Below are 22,000 nucleotides of genomic sequence, written 5' to 3'. Positions count from 1 at the left end.
TCCTATTACCTCCTCCTTGTCTGATAATCTCTAGCCATACAATCCTGGAATGCCAGTCTCAGTCCATCTCCAGGCCTTAACACTTACTGGTTCCTCTGCCTGGGACACTCTTTCCTCGTGTCATCATGATTCTTGTTCATTTAAATCTTAGCTCAAAGGAAACTGCCCCAGAGGGGCCTTTCTTAGTCACCCTATCTAAAGTAGGTCCCTATAACTCTGGCCTTCCTGATTACGATGTATCCTGTAACTGAATTCTGTTTCCAACCATTGTCTTAGACAGTTTTATTTATTTATTCATTTATTATCTGTTTTCCCCCAATAGAAATAAGGTTCATGATGACAGAGACTTTATTCTGTTACCCATGGTATCCCTGACACCAGGGCCTGCATCTCACATAGCAGATGCTCTGTAAGTATGTTTCTGGATATTGGAAGAATAGTCCCCAAACACACAGTACAGAAAATGTGTGAAAACTGGACACTGGCTTCTAGATTTTGTGCCACATTGCCAAGTGACGGAGTAATAAAATCGGAATCCACTGCTTCTCTGTTTTTGCCCCCTTTTGGGGGAGGGGATGCGCACAGACAGATATACACACACAGTAAATGAGATTGATTTTTGTCAGCCAGTATTTATTGAGTGACCTCTGTTTGTAGCTTGAGATGAAATTTGGGGAAAAAGTCGCTCATTTTGTGAATGACTAGTTTCTCTGAGTCTATGAAAATATCAGTGTAAGCGTCTGTTCTCTAACTGTGGTATGATTGCGCATTCATTTTTTTAATGTACAAATATAAAGCTACTTTTATTTTTTTTTATTTTATTGATAGTTTTATTTTTAAATTTTATTAATATTTTATTGTTAAATTTAATTTTATTGTTAAATGTAAGGGTTTTACATTGAGGGGAAAAAAGTAAATTGAGTTTTGAAATGAGGTCTTTCCCAGTCTCACTGTCTGGGTTTTGAGTTATCAAAGTTTTACCCTCTCTTTTTATGATAAGTAATTACAGTATTCATTTAGAAATAACTCCTGAGCAAAGCCATGAGTCTCAAATTTTACTTTTTAAAAAATTTTTTGGTTTATTCAGGCAGGGTATTGTTGTCTAGATCATCCAAGACCTCTACTGGATTATCTAGTCTTAGCAGATTCCTTAATACAGCTCATGCCTTCATACAGCTGTCCTCTTAGTGTGGCTCCTCAGACTGGCAGCGTCAGCGTCACCTGGGAACTTGATAGGAATGCAAATTCCCAGACCCCCTTTAGAACGACCTAAGCAGAAACTGGGGGGGAGGGGTGAAGTCTGGCAATCTGTGTCTCAACAAGCCCTCTAGATGATTCTGATGCACACCAAAGTCTGAAAACTGTGGCTTAGTCAGTGTTAAAGGTTCAAGGTAGTATGATCCTACAGGCCAACCAAATGGCATTAATTATTAACCCTGTAAGCCCACCTTCTTTTTGGTCACTGAATTTGATTGGTTCACTGAGGCTAGGCTGTAAAGTTATTTTCTAGATTGATTGCCACATATTGACTTTGGGTTGTTTGTATTTCTCTGAGCCTGTCACTGTAATGATTTGCCAGGACACTTAATTGGAACAGACTGTGATTTTTTTTTTTTTTTTTTTTTTTTGCACACCCAGTGGCTTTCTGAGTCATGGGTGGCTGGCTCCTTATGTCCTTCTGGATAGATTTCTTCAGGTACCAGGCATGCCATTTGTATACTTTTTATGAGGCAGGTGTCACTGGTGGATTACAGGGGAGCCTTCAGGAGCATTTAGTTCACTCCAGTTTGATTTGCAGGTTGGGAAACTGAGCCCCCATGAGGTTGTGCTTTTCTTTCAGTAGCACAGCTAGTTTGTGGTAGCCACAAGGTTTCGGTCTCCCTCCACTGCACCAGGATTCCTGCAGGGGGAGGACAGAGCTGCAGCTTGCTCTGTGCCTGCGGGACATTCCTTTCCTACTGCGAGGTTTTCTCTCTTTCTTTCTTTTTTTATATTTAGAGCAAAAAGCAAATAGAAAAAAAGTTAGGAGGTCCTCATTGAAACTAATAAAAGTGTCTAAAGAGAATAAAAATATCAGTTTGAGAACTTTGGTATGGAGGAAATAACCTGACATTAACTGTTTTAATTATAGTTGTTGCATTGGGCTTATCAGTGTGGGAAGAGTGAGCATTTGAGCCCTACAGGGAAGTGGGATATGGACAAGATGACCCTCTTCCTGAATATGCATGTTCGGGCTGAGCCTAGTGACTGCTTGTGTGATTCCAACAGCTGTCATGGAGACGGGGCTGGACTCAGTAAGAGACCTGGGTCCCAGGCCCAGCGCTGCCACAGCTAGTGGTGGGATGCCCCATGAGGAGGTCGCTTAACCTCCTTGGCCTTCACTTTCTGATACGTAGGTATAATAATGCCTATTCGGCCCATCTTGAAGAGAGAAATATCAGATGGTGGGAAGCAGTGTATCACTGTAGTTAAGAGCACAGACTCTCTCGTGGGACCCAGCCTACCTAGGTTTAACTCATTGGTATGACAGACAGGCAGGTCACTTATCCTTCCTGTGGAATGGATTCTTCATAGGGTTGTTGGGAAGATTGAATTAGTCTATGTAAAGTGCTTAGAACAATACCTGGTATTTAGTAAGGGCTACGTGTTAGCTGCTATTGTTACTATTGTTTTTTTTTTTAATTATTATCTTAAAAGATGAGATTTCTGTAAACATGTTCTCAGAGGATTTCATTACTTGATAACAGGACTGCAAGTAGAAGGTTCTTATGCACTAATTGTTAACTAAGGAGTTGTTCTAACATCCAGCTTGGGCCTGGGCCCTGCTGTGAAAGGAAGCTGGCATTGACGCCCCAGAAAGGCAGACCTAGAGCCTCTGATAATGCAGATTATTCACAAACTGGTATGGCTAGAGGAGACTCAGAGGTGGAGACTCCTTGACTTTGCTTTCAGGTATTAATACATGAGCCATCCTAGGGAGATGAACATCGTAATAATCTTCCAGAACAAGTTTATGGATTTCAATTTTAATTTCTATTGTTTGACAAGGTTTCTTTCTATCTTGCCTTTCCAATTGTTATTAGGATTCTTGATAAACCTTTTTGGTGATGAAAATTCCAACTCTAAAAGCTGAACAATATCAAGGTATTATAATTTTTCAGCAAATAAGTGGCGGACTTTGGGTAGCCTTTCTCCTCTTCTGGCTGAAATCAATGAAAGTTTCTACCACTGCTACTTATTTATGAGTAGTCTGTTTTGGGGATGGATTAGGATGGTGAAGTGCCTTTTTGTTCAAAAGACTGGGTTTCAAGAATTTGAGAATCATTGTTTTATTTATATGTATGAAATTAACTTTTTATTTTCTTTACTTTGATCCCCCCTCCTCTACGATCTCTATTCATGGTCTACTCCCCATCTTTGTGTGAGCCCCTTGAAGTTGGAGATTATGTTTTATTCATTTCTCTTCATATTCCATTTCCCCCTTTTCTTTTGGATCCAAATATAGTGCCTGGTACATACTAGGCTCTCACCTACAGTTTGTTGAATGAATATTGTTGGTGTTTCTGATTATTTCTTGAAGTGTCCTGTTCTGAAACTTCATCTGAAGGTGTAAGTAATTTTATGGTGAACTAGTATCTACGCAGATCTTCCTAAATATTTATCGATGAATCCTTCCATTGCTCAATGGAAGCATTTAGATTCCAAGATGCTCATGGGGATGCTGTAACTTTAATTTTTTTAATATCATTGGAAAATAGGGATGGAACAGCTGGGGAGATAGAGGCACAGAGAATTAAGAGAATCATTCAAGACCACAGAACAGTTCTTGTGGGAAGACAATCTTGGGACAAGCTTCTGTACTTCTATGACCCCAGAAGCCAGAAGACAAAAAAAAAAATAACCCAATTAAAACTGTAAAGGAAAGCCTAAATCAAGTTGGATATGGGAATCAGTGTTGACCTGGATTGAATAACATTTCTCTGATGTCTGAGGGTTGTGATGAGTGATTTATTTCTAATGTGCATTTGTTTTTATTTTTAGCATTGCAGTGTCGGGACGGCTATGAGCCTTGTGTAAATGAAGGAATATGTGTCACCTACCACAATGGCACCGGATACTGCAAGTAAGCTTTTCTCTCTCTCTCTTTTTTTCTTCTTTATGTATTTTATTTTTCCTCAAGAAGACACTGGACAAGATCTGTTTCTACTATTCTATTTTTAATATTTCTATGAAATGTGACTGGTTATCTAACTTTTCAGATGTAGTTTTTATGGGGGATGAGGATGGAAGGGTGTGGATGTGAGATAAATGGTTAATAAGAACTTACTGTCTTGTCATTATCTTTTTCATCATGAAAGAGACTTTCAGTGAGTAGCTCATTACATATATTGTACATTCTTTTACATTTTTCAGTTTAAGGCAGAACCTTAAAATCATTTCTCAGCAGGTTAGCTGTGATCTCATTTTTAAGTCAAACCAAATAGATGTTGACTTTAATTCTGCCAACTGTAAGTAAATATTACAGGCATGTAGAAAAATTTTTTTTTCTAGTAAAAATTCCAATTATGGAAGAGAGAATATGAGAGGAGATGTACACATGCCTGTAGGGATGATGTAGGGAACAGGGGCTGTGGGTGTCATTATATGGGTTTAAAAGATTGAGGATGAGAAGTAGGACTAGGGAGTGTAGGCAGGTTCTCAAGAGCATTTCTTTCCAATCATCTAGTCCAGCCATCCTTTTTGTTTGTATGAGGAAGTCTGTGAAGTAATCTCATAAACAGCTTCTCTAGGTTTCCTAGGGACAATTTTATTTTTCCTTCTACCTCAATTGAAGTTTTTTGATAGGAACATGTATCCATTTCTATTTCTGTCATGGAAAATAAGATTTGATAACATGAAACTTACCTTCTTTAACACTTTTATGGGGTGTATTTGTTCTTTGCTTTGGTAGAGGTATTTGCTTGATAAGCATGTTAAATGATTTTATCCAACATGTTTTTGTTTCTTTTCTGGATATTTAATTGAATACCATAAATATAATGATGACATTTCTTCCAATCAAGTCTATTCTGACACCAGAATCTAAGTTCTTTAACATTATAAAGAAGGATTTTTCCAAGTCAGAAAAAATTTTCTTCACTAAAGTGAAAATATTTTAAGCTGTGATGACAGTAAAGCTTAACAATAGGTTGTTTGGACTGGAATAAAGATAACACTGGAAATGAAATTTTTTATGTAACTGGTTGTGGGCTGTTCACTTAGTTTTTCTAGCTGGGATAAAATCCAACCAAAAACATGTGATGTAGTCTCCTCTAAGAATGGAAACACAACTGGAGATAATAACGAAAGGAACTTAATACCTTAGAATTGGCCACTAAAATCTTGTTTAGTCTCTTTTTGGCATCTGGTGTCTTAGTTACTTGCTTTATTCTGTTATTTAGCCCTCTTGTAGTAGTTAACCCATTATATTATGACCATTTGTTGATGTGCTTGTTTCTCCCATGAGAGTGTGAGGTCCTGATCTTATTATGCGTTTTTGTAAGTGAATGCCTAGTGTAGTGCCTGGTATGTCGCTAGTGCTCAACAATGTGTTTCTTGAACCAAAGGGTGCTCAACAGATACTATCATTCACGTTTTAAAATCTATTTGTCTTTAATAAGTAGAAACTGGTCCTCTCCTCTGAAAATTTTATTTTCTTCATGTAGCATTAAGGATGGAAGTACCACACAGAGAGGCAATTTCAGAGGGAGAATTTCAAATACGTTCTAAGTGTTGGTCTACGTGTTTGTGGTCTGACGTGGGGAGAAAGGATTTTAGAGAAAACAATTGGTGAGCACTTACCAGGAAAGAACACCAAGAGTCACTTTTGGGAGAAAAGAGATTTGTGAGCTGCTAGTCTCAAACTCTCCATCCACAGTGAGAGAGACAAAGTGGCCCCTAGGTTTTGTGTTTTTTGTAGTTTTTCTTGTAGTTGATTTCTAATCTCATAGTACTGTAGTCAGAAAAGATGCTTGTTATGATTTCAGTTTTCTTTAGTTTACCAAGGCTTGCTTTGTGGTCCAGCGAAGCATCTATCTTAGAGAATATTCCATGTGCACTTGAGAAGAATGTATTCTGCTGCTTTTCGATGGAAAGCTCTATAGATATCAGTTGAGTCCTTCTGGTCTAATGTGTAATTTAAGGCCTGTATTTCCTTATTGATTTTCTGTTTGGATGATCTGTCTGCTGATGTAAGTGGGGTGTTAAGGTCCCCCACTATTACTGTGTTACTGTCGATTTCTCCTTTTATGTCTGTTAACAGTTGCCTTATATATTGAGGTGCTCCTTTGTTGAGTGCATGTATATTTGCAATTGTTATATCTTCTTCTTGGATTGATCCCTTGATCATTATGTAGTGTCCTTCTTTGTCTCTTGCAATAGTCTTTGTTTTAAAATCCATTTTGTCTGATAGAAGTTTTACCACTACAGCTTTCTTTTGATTTCCATTTGCATGGACTACCTTTTTCCATCCCCTCACTTTCGGTCTGTATGTCTCTAGGTCTGAAGTGGGTCTCTTGTAGATGGCATACATACAGGTTTTATATTGGCCCCTAGTTTTTAGAAGAAGTATTGCAAGAGAAGAGGGAACTCACCTTGTGATTAACAAAAAATGAAGCTGCCTGAATTCTGTCCCTGGATACTTGTTAATTATGGATGGGATGGGTTGCTTATGCATATAGTTCTGGGTGGGTCCCTCGGATGTCCTCTACCCCTATTATGAGGGAAACAAGTTCAGAAGAAAGGGAGAGTAAGGGTGAAAATGGGCAAGGCCATTCTTTTGAGAGATCAATATGAACAACAAAAGTTGTAAAAAGAGAACGTTTCTCTACCTCAGTAAAAGTAATATTAGCGTCTTCAAGAGTAGCAGTGTCAACATAAGTGGACATAGGAAAAGCAAGACCAACATCAGGGAAGCCAAGTCAATCATCCTACAATACCGTGCTAACCTCCACAGAGAGTTAAGCAAAATTTAAGCAAAAATAACATTTATTTAGCAGACCTTTCAGTATATCTTCACCAACTTCGGTTTTTTTCCCTAGGGAAAGAAGGTAATCCAGCTTGTTCAGTAAATATTATTTTCACAAGATGGTAAATGAATATTAGAACACTTAGAAGGTTTACAGAATTACATCAGACATGCAGGACATATGATTATCTTTTTATTCATGAGATTGCTTAGTGGATTAAGAAAAGAAAATTGAAGCCAAATTTCTTTTAATGGGGTGGTTGGGTGGGAGTTAATGGAAAATGTTTTAAAGTAGAAAGTATCTGACTATCTGTTTAAAGAGCGTAATGTTACTGATTCAGCTAAAATATAATGGTTGTTTATAGAAATTATAGAAATCCTTGATAAGAGCACATTGACAGATGAGGATAAGTACTTTTGAAGGTTAGTTCTGTACACAGCTCAACTGTTTTTTCTCACTGTTAGGAACCTAAGTACTCTATCAGTCTGTGATTAGATTGGGATGCCAGACAAGAACCTGTGTAATCTTGCATAAAACTCAATTATTGTTCCTAAATAATTGTTGTCAGATCTTAATAAAGCCCTCTCGCTACAGAGAGATAAGACGTTTCATTCTCTCCCTGTCCTACTGGGAGGTGTAAATATATAATTAAATTTGGCTGCCATTAATCACTTTCAAATTGTCTCAGGCTTTCAAATATAAACCATTCCAAATCCCACTTTGATTAAAAATCATGGGCAACTCAAGTTCACTAGAATGTTGGGGGGTGGGTAAAGTTATGATCTGTAAAATTCACAAAATGTGCATTTTTAAGAACACATTTTTCATAAGTTATATAAAGCCCTTGACCACTCATTCTTAACATTTGGATGTGTTTACATCAACAACTCTTTCTCTTGACTATGGGTATAATTTACTTCATGTTTATGGTAGTTTTTGTTATTTACTAGACATTGTGGATGATGCATTTTAAAGTTTATCTTCTACTAAAGGATGTTAATGGAAGATCACCTTGATGCTGTGGAGGTTTGGATTTAGGCTCTGCTATCGTGGGTCTGTTTTGCTTTTAGTCTGATGGTATGTTTTAGTCTAGGGATATGGTCCTTACTCCCAAGGTACGAACCCAGCAGTGGGTTCAGTGGAAAGCGTGGGGTGTTTATCATGTACTGGAGTATATCCCAAGCCCCTGTAATTTGGTAGGACTTGTATTCAAACCTCTGACTCCCCAGAAGCATGCTTAGCTTTTCAGCCTTCCAGCTCCTGCTTTCCCTTGTGTTTCTAAAGATCATCTTGTTGTGAAGTTGTATAACATATTTTAGGTCTACCCTCTCTGTGATTCTGTCCTTTCCAGGATTTCTCCTCCTCAAATTCCAGTGGCTTTGACAGTTCCAGATACCTTTGACTCCTTAGCTTAGTAAGACTTCCATTATCTGCTTGCATTCTACTCCTTTTGTGCTTCATGAACTGGGGAATACCTTCAGGGAAAAAAGGTGTATAAAAGTAGGTTTCTTGTATTTTTTTTTTTTTTTTCAGTTTGAGGCTTGTATCCTTTCTAGTTTCTGTCTGCTTTGATTGCTCTCTGGTACTTTTAATATTTCATCCGGCGTTTTTAATAATTATAAGCAAGAGAGTTGGTCTGATAAAAGTTACTCTGCTATTATTTTTAATAGTTAAGAACTATAATTTTAAAGGAGTCTTTCAAAGTTTTCTGCATACCACTTAGGAGATAACTAGCACAGTGTTTGTTATATAGTGGAAACTCACCATGCGTTACGTAGGCTCCTGTGGATGGGTGATTGCATTTGAGAATCTACTTTTTGCCGAAGTGTGTAACTTGAAATCTTACTCGAAACTACATTTTAAAGTAAATTATTATAAATGGAAAATGTTATAAAATATAACTTTGTGTCACATTTTACCTAAAATTTACCTTTTAGCTAGCTGTAAGAAAGATTAAACCTTAACAGGCAACAATTTTCCTTGCCAGGATTAGGGAGTGATGCTCGTGGTCCAGGCCCCCTAAAGCCATCCAAAAAGACTGGAGCCATTGCCTTTTCTGTCCTCTTGATAAGTTTCTGAATAATCGCAAGAGAATAGAGATACTCAGAATCTTCCAGAGCCTGGCTAGCTTATAGTAGAGGATGCCTTAGCAATGTTTGTATATGGTGGTACTGCCCTAGAAAGGCATTTTCAGAAGTCATGGCTGACTCAGCATTTTCCCCTTTCACTCACCTTGTTGGTGCATTCAGTGCTGTTCAGGGGCAGTGTCAGATCAAAGAAATGCACTGGGGAAAATATCAACTGTTACATCGCTTTCTGTTTCTTCTCTGCTGAAACTGGTTCTGCCAGCAAGTTTCCTTCAAGATAAAGAATATTTTTAAGGCAATAGTTCAATCAAAATTAATGCAAAAACTCTGATAAAAAAATCCAAATTTTTAAAAAAAGAGGTCAGTACTGTTGATTTCTTTCTTTTGCCCCAGGCTCTTGTATGGTTCAGTCTGGCACTGGAGGGTGGATTAAGGCATCTGGAAGAGCCCTGCCTGGTGACATGGAGAGGATGGGTTTTTATACCAGATAGGTTTGAATTTGAGCCCTAATTCCTGTCAGTAATTGGATCTTTGGCCAGTTAAAGAATACTATACTAGTTAACATTTATTGAGCACTTATTACATAATAGAATCTATGCTCAGTTGAGTTCTTTATATGCATTATTTTAGTCCTCGTGTAAGGTAAATAGTCTTAATATCCCTGTTTTACCAATGAGCATATGGAAAACTCAAAGAGGATAAATAATTTGCCCAGGATCACATAACTTTTAAGTAGCTGACCTGAGATACGCTCTTTGTGATTGCTCTGAGTTTCAGTTTGCCTATCAGTAAAATGGGACAAAATGACTTATTTTAAAGTGGTGGTTCAAACGGACCTTCTGAAAAGGAAATGTGGAACATTTGAAAGTGTACCAAAGGTGGCTTTGCAGATCAGGATTATGATTAAAACTCTACTTTATATAGTTTCTGACTTTAAAGTAGAGACATAGGTAGTCCTGGGCAGCTGACATAATACTGGAATATTGAACTTGCTGGTAGCTACATGAGTGTACATGGGCCAGGCTTGGCTAATGTGCTGCATTTCTGAGAACTGGCCTTGGACTGGAAATCTCAGTACAATTCATGCAGATGAAATATTAGAAGAGGGCAGTGAAGGTGGCGATAGAGGATACTGTGTACTAAAATGCTCTTTAGTAGAGAAAACCAAACTTCAAAACTTGAAACTTTGTCCTTCTTTTTGCTAATGGAAGGGGAGCAAGTCCAGACAGGTTTTATGCAGCTGTGATACAGGGACAGGTCAAATTCTCCAACTTCTGATGAATGATGCTGCCAGCACGGAAGTCACAGGTTGTTAAGTATAGTGCCTTGTACTTGCACAGTGAGTTTTAGATGTATGTCTGTGAGGCTTTCCTTTTTTAGGATTGGAGATCTGGACCCTTTAACAGTACCATTCTTAAGCTATTCTTATTAACATTTATGTCCTTGAAAACATCCTTTAACAAATATGTTAAGTGTCCCTGAGGAATTTTTTCATAAAGCATGTCTTGATTACCAGCTTCTTATCAATATATAACAACAGAATTCCTATATTATTTTTAACTAATCTTTATTCTTTAGGTTGGAAATTTTATAAACTTCAGTGTGAGATACAGAAGCAGGAGAAGGTGGTTCTTAAGCTTTGTCTGTATCCTTTTGCCTGTCTTGAATAACCGCCAGTAAGTTAAATCAACTAATTTTGGCTTGTAAACCTGGCACGAATAGATAGAAGTTTAGCTAGGCCTCTTTCAACACAGTCCCCAGGTTAACCATAATCCTAAGTAGAGTTTCTTTCTTATTGTTCCATTGTGGCATGTCAGCACTATTAATTTCATGTAGTAATTCTCTTATCCCCTTTCTTCTTGTGAATAAGCAGGATGAGAAATATTTCTTTTTTCAGGACCTGGAGTAACTTAATTAAATCCTTCATTTAAAATTTTGGCTATCCATCCTTCATCAAGGCTAGCAAGATTGAGTACAAAGCAGTTGAGGGCATTGGAATGTGATAAAAAAAATGTAATTATCTAGAAATTTCCAAGCACTTTTTTTTTGTTAAGCTAGCATGAATGTGTGGGCGTGGTGGGGGTTTTTGTTAGGCCCTCTTCACAGCATCTTGTAGCTAGGAATTTTGTAGCTAGGAATAATTTAATGTTTCCTCCGCCCCCACCCTCCTGTGTGTGTCGTGTGTCTGTCTGTCTCTGGTGTGTATGTGTATTATGTGAGTGTTTCATATTTGTCTTAGTTGAGGTTGACTTTACATCCTGATGTAAGGTAAATTACAGTTTCTCTGCTTCTTCCCGAAGTTCTCTATATCCTATTAATCCATCATCAATAATCTTCACTAGCACTTCCTCCTCTGTGTTCAAATGTATTACCAACTCTTATAGTGATGCCTTCAGCCTTCCCTTATTAATGCAGTTACCTTCTGTTTAAAATGTTCTTCTCCTGAAAAGGGAACTCTCCTATACTGTTGGTGGGAATGTTGTTTGGTGCAGCTGTTTTGGAAAACAGTATGGAGATTCCTCAAAAGACTAAAAATAGACTTACCGTATGATCCAGCAATCCCACTCATGGGCATATATCCAGAGGGAACCTTAATTCAAAAAGATACATGCACCCCAATGATCATAGCAGCACTGTTTACAATAGCCAAGACATGGAAACAACCTAAATGTCCATCAACAGATGACTGGATAAAGAAGTTGTGGTGTATATATATATATATAGGAATACTACTCAACCATAAAAAAGAATAAAACAATGCCATTTGCAGTGACATGGATGGACCTGGAGAATGTCATTCTAAGTGAAGTAAGGCAGAAAGAGAAAGAAAAATACCATATGATATCACTTATATGTGGAATCTATAAAATGCCACAAATGAACTTATTTACAAAAATGGAAAGTGACTCACAGAAACAGAAAACAAACTTATGGTTACGGGGGAGGAAGGGAGTGGGAAGGGATAAACTGGGAGTTTGAATTTACAGATATTAACTAATATATATAAAGTAGATAAACAACAAGTTCATACTGTATAGCACAGGGAACTATAGTCAATATCTTACAGTAACTTATGGTGAAAAGGAATATGAATGTGAAAAGAAAGATTATGAAAGAACATATTTGTATGTTCATGTGTGACTGAAGCATTAAGATGTACACGAGAAATTGACATGACATTGTAAACTGACTATACTTCAATTAAAATATATATACATATATATACACACACAAAAATAAGTAAATAAAATGTTCCTCTCCCAAATGAACTCCTACTTGGATCTTTATGAAAAGAAAGTGAAGACAAAGACCAATAAAGGCGTTATTAAGTGACAGGTGGTATTACTCAGTAAGCACATCCAACTGGAACAGTATATCCAGTTTTTTTCTTTATGTAAGTATGAGGACAAGGTAGGTGTTGAAGAGAAAAGAACCTGATTATGCCTTATGTCAAATGGCAGCATGCAGGGTACTGAGTCTGTGTAGATTCAGGCCACTTTCCTGCAGTTTCTATATCTGTACTGTATCCTGAACACTACTTGAAAGTCAGATAGACTCTGAGGCACTTTAGGACTCTCACTCTTTGTCTTAGTCAGCTCAGGCTGCTATAAGAAACTACCAAGGACCAGGTGGCTTAACCAATAGACATTTATTTCACACAGTTCTGGAGGCTGAAGTCCAAGATCAAGGTGCTGGCTAGCTTGTTCCCTGTGAGGACCTTCTTCCTGATTTACTGGTGGCCGCCCTCTCACTATGTCCTCACATGGTGGGGAGAGAAAGCTCTAGTCTCCTTTTAAGGGCACTAATCCCATCATGAGGACCCTACTCTCATGACTTCATCTACCTAATTATCTCCCAGAGGTCCCCCTTCCAGATAACATCACATTGGTTATTAGGGTTTCAACATAAGAATTTTGAGGGGACACAAACACTCAGTCCATAGCACTCTTCAAAGAAAAGTTTAATTTTCATCTTACTGGTATTTATTGAGCTGGTTACTCTGATTAAGCACTGGGCTGGATGTTGTGAATAGACATAAAGGCCCAAGAGGCCTGTGCTGTCTGACTTTCTTATTCACAAGTATCTATACCTCAGGATGGTCTGCTAATGAATGTTGCTTCTCCTGCATAAGATGTGGTGGCAGTCCTCTGATGTCTTGCCATCTTTTTTTTTTTAAATTAAATTAAATTTTTTTTGTTTTTTGGGGGGAAGGTAATTAGGTCTATTTATTTGTTTTTAGAGGAAGTGCTGGGGATTGAACCCAGGACCTTGTGCATGTGCTCTACCACTTGAGCTGTACCCTCCCCCTGTCTTGCCATCTTGTTGGGGAGATGAAGCATGCATGTGTGTGTAAAATAAGAGAGCCTGCAGGTGCCCAGAGTAGCGGCACAGGTGATGACAACTATGCAGATTCAGACAAGGAAATGACTGCTATGGGACACAAGACTAAAACCAGAGAGTTTTTCTGTGGACCACTTATAATCTGAGAATAAATTTGAGAATATTGACTGTGTGCCTTAGCAGATGAATAGGTAGAAGGATGGAAGTAGAGAGACTGAGGGGGCTAGAAGGGCTATTATTATTACCTGGAATAATCATTACCAATATCTTTATCATTTTTTTCTTAATGCCACCATTTAAAAACTTTTCTACATCTTGGTTGCTCTCTTCTTTTTGTACTTCAGTTTGTGTGAGGTTTTAGTAAACCAGTAGGTATATTAATCTGGTTTTACAATGACAGATAACTGATTTAAAAAAATCATTCCTTTAGCACATGTTGGCCTGATGCTTGAAGATAGACTGTCTTGTGGGGTGAAGAGGGGACCAGGGGATAGGAAGAGAGGGCAGCTGGGAGCAGTCATCTCTCCCCTCCTCCAGACGTTTTCAGCCTTGACTGTTGAGTCTTATGCTGCTCCCAGAGCAGAGTGGCCAGGTAGGCTTGTGGATACCATTTACAGGGGAAACTCAGAATTCAAGAATCTCTGAGGCAAGAAAAAGAGTGGGTTGGGATAGGAGGAGAGATGAAAAAACAGAGACACTACAGACGGCATCAGTTTTCATAGACGGCATCACACGTTCTCCTAGCTGAGAATTCAGGTATCCCGACCTCAGATCCCTTCTGTCCAGCATATCATTGGCCTGATCCAGTTCATTTTAGAGATCCAGAGTAAGCAAGCATCTGTTAGGCAGATCTCTGGTTACCCCAAATTAGCTCATGTCCTCTACTACTTGTTTTCTCTGATTATATAGTACATATCCAAACCCTCAATTATCTAGCGTAAACCAGGGATGCCTATTCTGTGTGGAAAACATTTGACAGTGGTTGTGATCCTTTTGCCAAGATCATGGTAGCGCCTTAGCCCTTTAACCTCCTGTCTCTTTAAGATTTTGAAATGCTGTTTCTTATTGTGTAAGCCAGAGACATCTCCATGAAGAATTATTTTACTGGGCAACTTGCCCCTTCTGAAACCTCACTCATCCTGAAAAGTACCTCAGGAACCTCTCTGACTTTAATTTTTCTGTCTTAGTTCTATTTGTATATAATATTTGTGGTGTCTGGTTCTCTGTCTCACATTGTTAAAACTCATGGCCTTGAATTTCTGGGTCACTCCTAAAACATGGACAGAACTTGATTACTAATGAAAGTTGACTCATTTCCTTCCAGGCAAAGGCTGACCTTGACAATCAGAGTTCATAATTAATCTTCAGAGATGCAAACTCTCTAATTATGGGACATCACCTATTCTTTCCTAAATTTTATAAGAATTAATGAGAACATTCTGAGCTGGGGAAGATAGACACACTGTTGAGAGGGTATGTAAAAATTATATCTGGAAAAAGGTCCTACCTACATGAACTTAATTAAGTGGTTGACTTCCTGCAAGTTTAAATTTGGTACATCTCTTCCCAGACCACAGTTTTACATACACGTTGGTCATTTTTGGTCTTGTGTAACTTATCAGCAGATCAGATTCCATAAAGGGACTGCAGTGTCTACCACCATTCTGTGCTGAAGAAAACAGGCTCTCATGTTGGCCAGATGTCTTGGGGAAGATGGTAAGGCCTTTTTTTCCCCTTTTAGGCTCAGAGTTCCTCTTTATTTTCCATATCTTGTTTAAAAATATTGCTCTTTCTCTTTTGCTTATTCTTTGCTTTCTTATGCTTCCTGTGAAGGGTTAGCTGAAAGTGTGAGTTATGCAACAATTCATTTACACAAGCGTGTGTTGAACTGTCTGTGCACTTAGAAGGATGACAGGGAGCCCCTACTTGGAGTGGGTCAGTGGTCAAGACAGATACAACCACTGACTCCAAGCATTACAGTCAGCAAGCATCATTACATTCTTGAGCAGTATTGCTGAGGGACTTCAAAAGTCGGAATTGTCATCATACTTAGGAGGTTGAAGGGATTTTGACGAGCACCTTTCCCAGTCATCTTGTTTGGTATGTGAGGAGCCCAAGGCTTAATATGGCCAAGTGACTTAGCCTGCATTACATAACTGATTAGAAAGTAGACTGGGACTAAAAGATGTTTCTCACACCCTGTTAGGTGATCTAAAGATTCACACTGTTTCTTTTCATTCTTGGTGCTAACTTTCAAGGAACTGATGTTCAGGGTGAATATACAGAGAGAAGAGGAGAAAAGAGGAAGAGAGAAAAGCATAATGAAAAACCCCCAACAATTTAGGGCTTTTATGAAGCAGTTTGAAAGACCAAGAATTTTAACTTCAGCTATACATTTTTATTTTTTAACATTCCATGAGACAAAACAATGTGGGAATTCTTTTGAGTTCCTCCTGTGGGGGTCTTTAATCCTCTTTAAGGATATTAAAATCCAAGGGGCAGTGGAACATACCTAATTCAGTCATACAATTTTAGAGTTAAGGGGAATATTAGAGATTATTTGGCCTAGCATCTTAATACATGAGGAATCTGAGGCTCAGAGAGGTAAAGTGGCTTGTTCAGGATTAATATCCAGTGGCAGAGCCAGGGCTGATGAAGAGGAAGGGTCTGCGGGGAGCCACTCTATCAGAAAGATCTGGGAACATGCTAAAGTCTTGGGTAAGATTTTTGTAAAACAATATACTAATTATATTTTTATTCTTATTCATATAAAAAACAAACTCATAACTACATACCTGTCTGTCTGTCTGTCATTCTGTCTATCTATCTATCTATCTTTCTATCTGTAAGTATGGCCAAAGTACATCTCACCTATCACTCACTGGACATGGGTTTTTTAAGCAGAATGGTGCAGGAGGATGTAGCCACATCAGGTGTGGCTTTGCCCTGATTTTGTTTAGTGAGTGGAATGCTTCTCAGGATGCATTGATTTTCACTTTGTATGAACTTGAGTGCATTACTTTCAAGATTCTTGTTTGATACTCAGTTTCTCTGATTTGGAAGGCCACAAATCATTGTAATGTCTAAGTTTCTTTTAAACCGTTTGGGCCATGGTCCTATATTTTAAGGGAAGTAGTGGTTTTTGTCTTGAGTCATCACATTAGGGTCATACACCATAATTTTTTTTCCATGATGTCCATTATTTTTATTATCTTTGGTTCTAATTATGCAGTGGTATGGCAATTAACAATGATGATCCTTTGACCACTGGATTGACTTTCTGAAATTAAAAATAGTTTATCTGTAACAAGTGCTCCTAAAGTGGCCTGACATCTAGAAAACAAAAGAAGTTACCTAAATGGTAAGCACATATTTTGAAGGTGTTTTTAGCCTACATATACTATAATGTTGTCCTGGTCTTAGAGCAGAGATCAGCAAAATTTTTCTTAAAGTGCCAGATGCTAAATGTTTTCGGCTTTGCTGGTCAAGAAGCATACTGAGGATATGATGTAGGTTTATATGCCCCTTTAAAATGTAACCATTTGAAAAAGGTTAAAGCCAGTTTTAGCTCCTGGGCTGGAGGTACAAAAACAGGTGGCCCGTGGATTTTGCCCAGAGCAATATTTGCTGACCTTTACCTTAGAGCATAATAGCCACTTGAAACGCTTCATGTCCTTCCAGGGTACACGATGTAGACTGGAAGAACCATTCTCTGTGGCAAGATTTTTTTTTTTAATATACAGAACAAATTCTCGAAGCAGATGTTGCTGAAGTTAGAACAAAGAATTTTATCTGATCTTCTTGTATCCATTTTTGGTTGATGCCACTTTTCTAGTTGAGATGATCTATACTGGAGATCTGCACCAAAGCCGAGATCCTGTTAAATTAATGAGCATCATCAATAATATAAATAAAAATATTACATTTTTTTCTTTGACAATAGCTGTTCTCATATTGCCATGAAAGTAATAAATGTTGTAAGATATCATTGACTTTGTGAAAGTTATCCTTTGTGTGGAAAAGTTTTTTGGGTGATTATTGTGATGGTGATGATTTTAATAATTGTTTGTTCTCAAAAGCTTATAATCTAGAGGACAACAGATAAACAAACCAAATCCAGTCCCAGTTGTGTCACTGATGATAGAGCATGCTTCTAAGTACAGGCACCAGTAGGCTAAGACTCTTCACATGCATTGTAGGCATCGTCCACATGATGGGGGTTTGTGGGTTTTGCTGTTTTTGTTAAAAGAAGGCAAGAGTACATAAAATGATGATAGCCTTGGGGACTTTCAAAAGAAGTAATCTGTATGGTATCTGGATGTATGTTAGATAAATTTTCTCATTAGATCACCGTTTAGCTTTGTAGGATTTTCACTTTGTCCCTATGGAAATATAGACTTTGATTTCATACAGTAGATCAGGTGTAGGTGAAGGAATTTCCAAAGCTGAGTTGAGTTTGAATGTATACTAATACAGGCAGCATTTATAGGAAGCTTTTCTATTTAATTCAACCAACATTTATGAGTGTCATGAGTGCCAAATACTAGGCTAAAAATTACTTTATTTGTATATGCTATCTCAGTGTTTCTCAAAAATTTTTTTTTATCACTATCACCTCTTGCCCAAAAGGAGCCGTTTTAGAGTTTTTTCCCTAAACCCATGCAATTTTAATACTATAGGTATATTGTGTATCTGTGTAGCTGCTGTGGCCCTTTGGAAGGCCACAAACCATTGTAATATCTAAGTTTTTTTTTACCCCCCAAGAACCAGTGTTTTACCCCTTGGTCCTGTCTCTTATGGGAACTAGTGGTTTTTGTCTTGAAATAGCGTTCAAGACACTGTTATTTATTTCCCATGAAGTCCACTCTTAATTATCTGTGATTCGAATTAAGGCCATATACGGGATTTTGTACTGTTTCAGTGAATTTTGCAATCATATTTTTCAATTATTGATTCAATGGTTTTGCATATGTGTACATTTGATTATTACTTTTTTTGGAGAATAGTTTATTCACAATCTACAAAGAAAGATTTTTTTTACCCTCTTAAAGTTTGAAGAAATTCAGACTTTTCTTCAGCCTACTCTCACATTCAGGTTCGGTTTGATATGATTTGGGTATGATTATTTTTGAACTAGGAATCCTTTCTGATCAAACCATAAGCTTTTTGTGCTTTCTGGTTTCAGATATTTCTTGGACTTCAGAACTTTACAGGTGGTTATCTCCTTATGTTGGAGAACAGAAAGCTAGCACCCACACACAATTTTTTTTCTCTGAAATTTTGTTACTTTTTACTGCTCAGTCTCTAAAGAATTTAGCAGTTCATGCCACTGAGGCCACTTTGTAGGAAGTTCTGTCATTCAGGATCCTGGTGGTTCATGTAATGAATGTTTTATCAAAAATTAGTAAAAGATTAATAGATGTATAAAAGAAAATGCAGTCAGTGTATCTGTGTGTGTATGTGTGTGTATATATGTGTGTATGTAAGTTCATACTTTGGGGGGAAATATGATTTCAAAAATCTACTCCATATAGCTTGGCTGGCCCACTTTGATTCAGGGGAAAGTGAAGGTTAAGAAGTCTTCCATATATCAGGAATCTTAATTAGTGTTGCTAATCCTTTGGGTAAATAGCTCAACCTAGTGGTTCCCAAACTTTGAGTATATTTAAAGAGTCTTTAGGGTGTGAAGATTCCATGCACGCTTGCATTTTGCCCTGTTAAGAATATGAGCATTGAATAGTCGCATGCCATCTATATGCCAGTTATTGTCTTAGGCACTGGGAGTATGGTGAGGAACAATTCTTAGTCTGTTGGGGAAGACAAATAATCATAATAATGGGATAATGAATGATATATATTAGGGTTGCAGAATTATACAGCTGGGTGTCGTGCTTATTTCTTAAAGGAAATAAAATTTGAGCTGAAGCTTAAAGGAATTTTAGGACTTAACTATGAGAAAAGAGTGGGGAAAAGTGTGTTGCGCTGAGTGAACAGCATGTACAAAAGGTCTGGAGGCACAGGAGCCGAAAGAAGTTGAGCCTAGCAAGAGTGTAAGGTGTAAGGGGGAGACGATCTTGAGATGAAAGCATTTCTCAGTCTCTTGTTTGAATACAAGGCATAATGTCAAAATCTACTAAGAATGCAATAACTTTTATAAACCTTTATGTTTTAATAATTATAACAGCATTTACAGTCCATTTAAATATAGATAGGACATTATTTAGTAGTCTAGAGAGTGTTTAATTAGCATTTGCAGACTCCATGCAGTAACTGTATAGTGCGTCGCTTGGGGACAACTGGCTTAACTCATTCATTTTTCCTATTATTGTGAAGAATGCTCTTTGTAAACTCATATATGTTTAGAATATGCATGCCATGTTTTAATCACAAGTAGACATTTTCTCAGGGTCCAGTGCAGTGAAATATGGTAAGGTACCGATTGTGTGCTCCAAGACAGAGGAAAGGCCACCTTCCGTTATAGGAGCAACACAAGCCTTTCAACGCTGTTTGTGTGCCCTTGCCCAATCTTTCAAGTGATGATTGAAGAGGCGAGGCTCTCAGTTCAGCTTTTGAGTTCTGATAAATGAGCCCAGACTATAAATTGGAAGATAAGGGTGTTTGCAAATTCTTGTGTAAATAAAGCATGGGTTCCCATTGCAGTGGTTACTGATTTCATAGTCTCAGATGAAGATGAACAATGCTGTGAATTAACAGCTTTAAAGCTGCAGCTTCTTTTTGGTTTGTATTTATTAAAATCAGTGTGTGTTTACTGCTTTATTCAGATGAGGGGGGTGGTGAAAAACCTGAACACATGGAAACCAAGTGAGGTGGCATTTCAGCAGATAATTCCCAGCCTCACAATTCCCCGTGAAATTCTTTTCCTGTGGGAAACTTTTAATTTGGAAGCATTCAGCCTAATGTGGGAACCAAGATTAACATTTTCTGAAATACTTCTACAAGAAAAGCAGAAATGTTCTGTTCAGGAAGCTGAATTTACATAGTAGAAAAATGGGCTGTCCTGCAGTATTTGGTAGTCTTTGTTTATGAGTTGTGGTAAAAAAAGGAAAAAGTTGTGTGTGTGTGTGTGTGAGTGAGAGAGAGAGAGAGAGAAATTGTATATTTGTCTTTGTTTCCTTTACATCAAACCAGCAAAGCCCTAGAAAGTGTGTTTTACCACAAACAGCCCAGCACTGGGCCCTAACACTATACGTGAATACATTTTTTCAGTTCTTTTTGTTTTTAATTCTTGCTGACTAAGCCATAATGTTTCCTTTTTTTTTTTTTCTTTCTTTTTTGGGTGAGGGGAGGTGACAATGGGAATGGCAAGAAGTCAACATGACAGAGCTCTTCCCTTTTCGTCTCCACTTTACCAGGAAGTTAACAAGAAGTATTCCTGTACTTTTTTTAAAAAACAAATTCAGTAGTTAGCATAACCCAGTTAGTTACCTTTACACAGAGTTACAGAATTAAAAAGTTAACAGTGATGAGATATCAGATTGGGGGTACCAGGAGGAGGGGGACGATGAGGTCGGACAAGTAGGTTGCGCCTCTTGAAGGCCAACTGAAGAGTTTGGACTTGATTCTGTAGGCTCTGGGGCATTAGAAGTTTGTAAGCCAGAGCCTTGGGAATTACATGTTACATAGGAACTTTAACTGGTTACAGTTAGCCTTGGCTGTTAGCAATTATTTTTATCTACTTTAACGGGGGCTGGGGGAGGGGGCAGGAAACTAAGCTGGCATTATGGTCACAGGAAAGAACAGACTGATTTGGGGCCTTTTCAAACTGCAGACCTTTGTTACTGACCAATGCTTAATTTGGTTTCTGGGTTTTGTTTTTTTTTTTCCCTCTGCCCTTACCTCATTTACCTTAACGACAGCTCCCCCGCTTCAGAGCTCAACTAGGGCAGGCTGCCACTGCGGATTGGGGGGCCGAGAGGCCCAGAGCAAGAAGAAAGTGGGTTGAAAGCAGAGTTCTGTTTAAAGAATTTTCTGCTGGAAGCCAGCCCAGAGGGAGTAAAGAGGAGCTTTAATGAGGAGCAGCTGCAGGGCCGATGCAACCCACATGAGACATTTTTTTCCCCTCCGTTCCACATTCTGTATAGTTTTTAAAAAATCATGATTTTGAAATAGATGTTTTGTAAAGCACGCCTCTCTTTTTCTACTTCTTGTATGTGGTGGAGTTTTGCTTTGTGGTTTTATTTTTTTAATGACCAAATCCTTACGGAAAAAAAAAAAAAAAAAAAAAACCCCAAAAACAAAAAACTAAAGGCAGAGCTGCAGCAAAGCCCTGGATGCCATTTGGGCTCACCCTGCTGATACAGAACATTCGGTGGAGAAAACAAGGGAGGGAGAACACTGGCTTTTATTTGGAAAAGGGGCTTATTTCCTGCTCAGACTTCAGTCATCTTGGAGCTGACACAAGCTGCTACAGTGTTTTAAGCTTTTCTCTAGACGAGTGGCTATTCACTTAGGAAACTTGAAAGAACAAGTTTTTCTGTCCTGTATTACTAGGGAGACGGACCCCGAACTGCAGCCATTGCCAGATAGATTGGAATTGCTGTTCAC

At 38.1% G+C, this 22,000-nt stretch overlaps 1 protein-coding gene across 1 annotated transcript in view; it reads left to right on the top strand.

Moving 5' to 3' along the window:
• NOTCH2 (notch receptor 2) overlaps window positions 1–22,000 on the top strand; it is a 153,513-nt gene that overhangs the window by 41,453 nt on the left and 90,060 nt on the right. Inside the window, exon 2 of the mRNA XM_010967928.3 lies at window positions 4,042–4,123. Coding sequence (XP_010966230.1) covers window positions 4,042–4,123 — 82 coding nt within the window. The remainder of the gene's footprint in view (window positions 1–4,041; window positions 4,124–22,000) is intronic.

The sequence above is a fragment of the Camelus bactrianus genome, chromosome 9, assembly GCF_048773025.1.
Source record: "Camelus bactrianus isolate YW-2024 breed Bactrian camel chromosome 9, ASM4877302v1, whole genome shotgun sequence".
Taxonomy (NCBI): Eukaryota; Metazoa; Chordata; class Mammalia; order Artiodactyla; family Camelidae; genus Camelus; species Camelus bactrianus.
This window is presented reverse-complemented; position numbering and strand designations above follow the sequence as displayed.